At 39.5% G+C, this 7,479-nt stretch overlaps 1 protein-coding gene across 2 annotated transcripts; it reads left to right on the top strand.

Annotated features, from left to right (window-relative positions):
- The first annotated feature begins 2,852 nt into the window (after nucleotides 1-2,852).
- LOC132446664 (uncharacterized) lies at nucleotides 2,853-6,753 on the top strand. Of its 2 annotated transcripts, XM_060037076.1 has the most exons (5): nucleotides 2,854-3,537; nucleotides 3,659-5,612; nucleotides 5,722-5,784; nucleotides 6,053-6,367; nucleotides 6,533-6,753. In XM_060037076.1, the coding sequence occupies exons 2-5, from the start codon at nucleotides 3,788-3,790 to the stop codon at nucleotides 6,745-6,747; spliced, it is 2,418 nt and encodes an 805-aa protein (XP_059893059.1). In that variant the 5' UTR covers nucleotides 2,854-3,537; nucleotides 3,659-3,787; the 3' UTR covers nucleotides 6,748-6,753. The 2 variants fall into 2 exon arrangements, with proteins under 2 accessions (XP_059893060.1, XP_059893059.1); XM_060037077.1 differs by having other exon boundaries at nucleotides 2,853-3,537; nucleotides 3,659-5,784.
- The last annotated feature ends 726 nt before the right edge of the window (nucleotides 6,754-7,479 follow it).

Below are 7,479 nucleotides of genomic sequence, written 5' to 3'. Positions count from 1 at the left end.
ACCATTTGACAGAACTAACCGCCCCTCAAAACATAAAATTAATCTTTATTCTCACTAAATCCGATGTTTTTTCCCCCTGTGGCAATGATTTTGCCCATTTAACATACTTCTTATCAATTTGCTTGATTTAATTTCCACGGCAGTAGATCCATTTACATTAGTGTTGGGGCTTTTCAGCTTTCTTTGACAAGAAAAGGATAACTCGATGTCGGGAACCTTGACTCTAGATGTGTTCAGTCGTCAGGTCCTCATTTTGTACTTTGTCTGTGCAAGGCTTAAATGTGTTTCAGATGACGTCCCAATATGGTATGACCCAACAAGAGTAGAGTGTGTGTGTGTTACACGGTCCTCATATTGTTGGGTAGCAGTTATTTTAGTTTGAACCATTTCTATAGAGTTACATAAAAAGCCCAGATCCACGTGGGAATTATTTTAACTAACATCTGTGGTCCCTACATGCAAAGCCAATGCAGCCCTTGACCTCAGCAATGAGTCTCATTCCAAAGACGATTATGATAGACAGGTGGTAGGAATATATTGTAAATTAAATGAGTATGATCATTAGTTTACGAACTAGATTTGATCTATATTATAATACAGAATATTTCTGACAGGTTATTGTTGTATTTCGTTTCAGACACCAAGTGGCATGATCCCAGCTCATACTTCAGTGGACCCAGAAGTGAGCCCGAGATCCACTTCATCCATCCAACAGGTTATTACACACTTATTGTAGATCGTTTCTATTTAAATTAAATAGATGTCTCAGTTCATTCCAACTTGATATGATATGGCTTCTGACTATCACAACCAACCTTTTTGTGCAAAATTTTCACAATATCAACATTTCCATGAGTTGGTTCAATATCATAGCGTTAACAAAATTAGCCTTACCATTTGACAGAACTAACCGCCCCTCAAAACATAAAATTAATCTTTATTCTCACTAAATCCGATGTTTTTTCCCCCTGTGGCAATGATTTTGCCCATTTAACATACTTCTTATCAATTTGTTTGATTTAATTTCCACGGCAGCAGGTCCATTTACATTAGTGTTGGGGCTTTTCAGCTTTCTTTGACAACAAAAGGATAACTCAATGTCAGGAACCTTGACCCTAGATGTGTTCAGTCGTCAGGTCCTCATTTTGTACTTAGTCTGTTCAAGGCTTAAATGTGTTTCAGATGACGTCCCAATATGGTATGACCCAACAAGCGTAGAGTGTGTGTGTTACACGGTCCTCATATTGTTGGGTAGCAGTTATTTTAGTTTGAACCATTTCTATAGAGTTACATAAAAAGCCCAGATCCACGTGGGAATTATTTTAACTAACATCTGTGGTCCCTACATGCAAAGCCAATGCAGCCCTTGACCTCAGCAATGAGTCTCATTCCAAAGACGATTATGATAGACAGGTGGTAGGAATATATTGTAAATTAAATGAGTATGATCATTAGTTTACTAACTAGATTTGATCTATATTGTAATCCAGAATATTTCTGACAGGTTATTGTTGTATTTCGTTTCAGACACCAAGTGGCATGATCCCAGCTCATACTTCAGTGGACCCAGAAGTGAGCCAGAGATCCACTTCATCCATCCAACAGGTTATTACACATTTATTGTAGATCGTTTCTATTTAAATTGATGTCTCAGTTCATTCCAATATATATATGAAATGGCTTGTGACTATCACAACCAACCTTTTTGTGCAAAATGTTCACAATATCAACATTTCCGTAAGTTGGTTCAATATCATAGCGTTAACAAAATTAGCCATACCATTTGACAGAACTAACCGCCCCTCAAAACATAAAATTAATCTTTATTCTCACTAAATCCGATGTTTTTTCCCCCTGTGGCAATGATTTTGCCCATTTAACATGCTTCTTATCAATTTGCGTGATTTAATTTCTACGGCAGTAGATCCATTTACATTAGTGTTGGGGCTTTTCAGCTTTCTTTGAGAACAAAAGGATACGTCAAAGTCAGGAGCCTTCACTCTAGATGTGTTCAGTCGTCAGGTCCTCATTTTGTACTTAGTCTGTGCAAGGCTTGAATGTGTTTCAGGTGACGTCCCAATATGGTATGACCCAACAAGAGTAGAGTGTGTGTGTGTGTGTGTGTGTTACACGGTCCTCATATTGTTGGGTAGCAGTTATTTCAGTTTGAACCATTTCTATAGAGTTACATAAAAAGCCCAGATCCACGTGGGAATTATTTTAACTAACATCTGTGGTCCCTACATGCAAAGTCAATGCAGCCCTTGACCTCAGCAATGAGTCTCATTCCAAAGGCGATTATGATAGACAGGTGGTAGGAATATATTGTAAATTAAATGAGTATGATCATTAGTTTACGAACTAGATTTGATCTATATTATAATACAGAATATTTCTGACAGGTTATTGTTGTATTTCGTTTCAGACACCAAGTGGCATGATCCCAGCTCATACTTCAGTGGACCCAGAAGTGAGCCAGAGATCCACTTCATCCATCCAACAGGTTATTACACATTTATTGTAGATCGTTTCTATTTAAATTAAATAGATGTCTCAGTTCATTCCAACTTGATATGAAATGGCTTCTGACTATCACAACCAACCTTTATGTGCAAAATGTTCACAATATAAACATTTCCATAAGTTGGTTCAATATCATAGCGTTAACAAAATTAGCCTTACCATTTGACAGAACTAACCGCCCCTCAAAACATAAAATTATACTTTATTCTCACTAAATCCTATGTTTTTTTCCCCTTTGGCAATGATTTTGCCCATTTAACATACTTCGTATCAATTTGCTTGATTTAATTTCTACGGCATTAGATCCATTTACATTTGTGTTTGGGATGTTCAGCTTTCTTTGACAACAAAAGGATAGCTCGATGTCAGGAACCTTGACCCTAGATGTGTTCAGTCGTCAGGTCCTCATTTTGTACTTAGTCTGTGCAAGGCTTAAATGTGTTTCAGATGACGTCCCAACATGGTATGACCCAACAAGAGTAGAGTGTGTGTGTGTTACGAGGTCCTCATATTGTTGGGTAGCAGATATTTTAGTTTTAACTATTTCTATAGATCCTTACATAAAAACGCCCAGATCCACGTTTGAATTATTTTCCTTGCAACTGTGGTCCCTACATGCATAGTCAATGCAGCAAAGTATAATATATCCTAATTCCACGTTTAAGTCCTGTGTTTATACAAAATAATATTTATTGTTCATCATTTCATTCAAGGCAAGCAAGTCCTCTGGAACTGTCCCCTTCCACCAGTGTCCTACTGCAGAGCAGGTAAGAACGCTGCATTCTGGTCATAAGTTCAAATAGTTCATATTTTCACACCTTGGGGTAATTATGATGTGAGGAAACATTCTAGAGTTTCAAGTAAGTATTTTCCTTTTGATTTGTAAAGCTTAGAAAAATCTGCCGTCTAAAAAATCTGAAGCGCCATCATGGTCGTTGTGAAGATCGTTACCAGGAGGCTCAAAAAGAGATAGCCAAGAGATCTTTGATTCAGGTCACCAGAATTAATTATTCGGTGAGTTTGTAGATGTTATGCACATTGTGATGGTACTATAGGGTTAATGATACGCATGCATTAATAGCTAGGGTAAGTTATTGACAGAATTAGAAGCCTTTTTTTCTCCATTTTCCTTCAGACCTCCACTGACTTATTTGAGGAATCTTCGGATGCTACGGACTTTGATGATGCTGACTATGTTCCAGCCTCATGTGGCAATTCCTCGGATGCTTCAATTATAAGTACTGCTAGTCAAGAACTCAAAATCATGAAGGGGGATGGTGCCACCAGTTCAGAGGTACCTAGAACATTGAGTTCTTCAAAGATGAGCAGCAATCATTGTGCTTCAGTGATAAGCTGCAGTGCCAATTCATTAAAGAAACCATCACAGCAGAAAAGCTCCATAAATGTCACACCATTGCCAATAAAAGCAAAAGGAAGCAAGTACAACAAGAAGCAATTTTGTCTTTATTGTAAAAAGGCCATTTCTAAATTGGCAAGACATCTTGAATCCGTGCACAGTGAAGAGCCTGATGTTGCAATGGCTTTCAGTTTTGATAAAAGATCCCGCAAAAGAAGCGAGTTGTTACGCTCTATTAAGAAGAGAGGAAACTTTGACCATAATGCTGAAGTGGCAAGCTGTGGCACTGGAGAGATGGTTGCTTGTAGAAGACCCAGTACTGCAAAACAATCTGATGACTTCCGTCACTGCAAATTTTGCGAAGGACTGTATGCAAGAAACTCTTTATGGAGACATGTGAGAAACTGCCCGAAAAAGACTGTTGAGGAAGAGCCTCAAGTTGGCCGAAAAAGGATTCAAATGCACTTACCAAGACCTGACTCAGTTAAGGAAACTGTTTGGAAGATTGCTTGTGAAATGAACCAGGATGACGTTTCTTCGGTTGTAAGGAGTGAAACTGTGATCCTTTGTATCGGCGAGTCACTGTTCAATTCCAGGAAACCGTATGAAAGAAGGAATGACTACATACGCCAAAAAATGAGAGAGATGGCAAGACTATTGATAACGGCAAGAGCTATAACACCTTTGAAGAGCACCGAAGACCTTGTTATGCCTTGTAACTTTCCGCATGTGATACAGGCAGTTAGATCTGTTGCTGGTTATGATGTCGAAAGCAACTCATATAAAATCCCATCATTGGCTTTGAAATTGGGACACAGTTTAGCCAAAGTTGCAGGCATTGTGCAATGCAATGCCATCATTGCAAATCGCCCTGCCGTTGCGGAGTCTGCAAAGCAATTTGCCACTCTACATCAGAAAAAGTGGACAGAGTCCATTTCTGCTGCCGCATTGGGAACACTTCAACAAGCCAAATGGAATAAACCACAGGTTTTACCCTTTACAGAGGATGTGTCGGTGCTGCACAAGTTTCTTGCTGCTGAGCGTGTTAAGCGCATGAAGGACCTTGAGGAAGAACCCAACAGCAAAAGCTTTGGAAATCTTGCTAAAGTGACTTTGACGCAGGTAGTACTATTTAACAGAAGGCGGGAAGGTGAAGTTTCAAAAATGGAGCTTCAGACTTTCACATCCAGGGATCGTACAGAGCTGAATCCAGACATTGTGAGGGGCCTTACCGACTTCGAGAAGAAGCTTGCAGAGCACTTTGAGAGAGTTGAGATTCGTGGTAAAAGGTCAAGAAAGGTTCCAGTGCTTCTAACCCCCGACATGATCGCTGCTATGGACCTCCTAATGAAAAGCAGGAAAGAGTGTCAAGTCCACAAAGAAAATGTGTACATGTTTGCACGGCCAGGTGTCCTTTCCCATTACAGAGGCTCTGACTGCTTTCGTAAGTATGCAAAGCAATGTGGTGCAAAGAACCCAGAGGCTCTCACCTCAACAAGATTGCGGAAACAAGTGGCCACTTTGTCCACACTACTAAATCTCAAAGAAAATGAAATGGATCAACTTGCCACCTTTCTAGGACACGACATCCGTGTCCATAGAGAATTCTATCGGCTTCCAGAGAGTACCCTTCAGCTCGCAAAAGTCAGCAAACTCCTGATATCACTCGAAAAAGGAAGACTGCCTTACCTGCAGGGGAAAGGGCTGGATGACATTGAGGTCAATCCTGAAGGTAACATTTTATTTGAAATATAGTTTTTAACCACTTCAAATATAACTATTATAAGTGTTCTTAGTCCTTAATTTAAATGATTTGCCTGAACTGTTTTTTACCCAACCAGATGAAGTAGAAATGAGTGATGATTCCAGCGAAGAAAACGTTGCTGACCTACATCAATGCAAAGGTATCCTGACTTGTATATATGCTGTAATATCTTTAAGTTATGTCACATAAATTAACATTTCTGGGGGATTATCGAAATGATCCTCAAGTAATTCTACATTCATGAATTTGCATTCAGTTTATGTTTACATCTAAAATCTAAATGAATATATAATGTAGAATTGCATATTGCCTGACACTGAGGTTTTTTACAGTGAATAATGCAAGCAAACCAACGTATTGTCAGAAAGCTCATAGAATAACATCACAATCATTATTACTTTGCAAAGGCTCAATAACTGAGACTGCTAGCGACCAGACACTTCTGAGGCACACTCCTGAGTCAACCAGCCTGGACAACATGGAGGGCATTTCCGAGTCAACCACCCTGGACAACATGGAGGGTACTTCCGAGTCAACCACCCTGGACAATATGGAGGGCACATCTGAGTCAATCACCCTGGACAACATGGAGGCCACTTCCGAGTCAACCAGCCTGGACAACATGGAGGGCACTCCTGAATCAACCACCTTGGATGACGTAAACATGAGTCACAAAATAGTCACATCCCAAGCTTCTTCAAAGGGCTCCAAAAGAAAGCAAGGTTAGTAAGCATTTTGTATTCATTACTTTATTAGAAAAATTTATTGATAACATATATCATATAACTACTAACTAGAATCCTTTGTATCATATCCCCCATTTGTCACGTCAGCAGAGCCATTTGTTCCATTGTTAATCAGTTGTATTTTGTTTCCATTTATGAAAGCTGTGAAGGTGAGAAGCAAGTGGACCGGTGAGGAAGTGAAGGCTGTTGAGCGCCATTTGCTTAACTTCATTACAAGCTGCAGAATACCTGGCAAAAAGGACTGTGACTCCTGCCTCCAGGCAGAGCCAGTAGCTCTGAAAGACCGAGACTGGGTTGCCATCAAGTACTACGTACACAACAGAAACGTAGCATTAAAAAGGAAGATGACTAGGTAGATCCATTCCAATTGATCTTGTTTTTTGCTTGTATTTTTGAATATTTGATATACAAGTGAATATTTGCTACGAATTTTTATATATTGTCACAAATAACAATAATACGACTTAAACAGTAGACTGAGAATATATTATATTTAAGAGCTATGTGAACATGGATAATCCTTTCTGTTGAAGGTTACCCGGGCTGTCTGGGGTTTTGACATTTCTACATATATAACCGGACCCCAGTTAAAATACAGATCCTATTTTGTGTATTCTAGGGTCTTTATAATTCACATTAACCTGAGAATAGAGTGTGTGTGTGTGGGCTGGTTGCTATGGGCCTTATAAGTCACATAAACCTGAAAATAGAGTTTGTGTGTGTATGGGCTGGTTGCTATGGGCCTTATAAGTCACATCAACCCGAAAAGGTCCTCATATGTAGCATTAAAATCAGGTCTGAACAAAAATATAGCCCTAGCCTAAATCTGAATAGATGGTTGCATTCCTAGAATCAAGGAATGGAAATATTCTGATTCCCAGGTCTCGTGGACCTTGGGAAAGGCATGTCCCAATTTGTCACGTTTTTTTCATAAGTCCTGATATAGTCTATAAACGCGTATGTGTGTGTGTGTGTGTGTGTGTGTGTGTGTGTGTGTGTGTGTGTGTGTGTGTGTGTGTGTGTGTGTGTGTGTGTGTGTGTGTGTGTGTGTGTGTGTGTGTGTGTGTGTGTGTGTGTGTGTGCTAGTT

The sequence above is a fragment of the Gadus macrocephalus genome, chromosome 18 (genome assembly GCF_031168955.1).
Source record: "Gadus macrocephalus chromosome 18, ASM3116895v1".
Classification (NCBI taxonomy): Eukaryota; Metazoa; Chordata; class Actinopteri; order Gadiformes; family Gadidae; genus Gadus; species Gadus macrocephalus.
The sequence above is the reverse complement of the archived record's forward strand: the minus strand, read 5'-3'. Positions and strand labels throughout refer to the sequence as shown.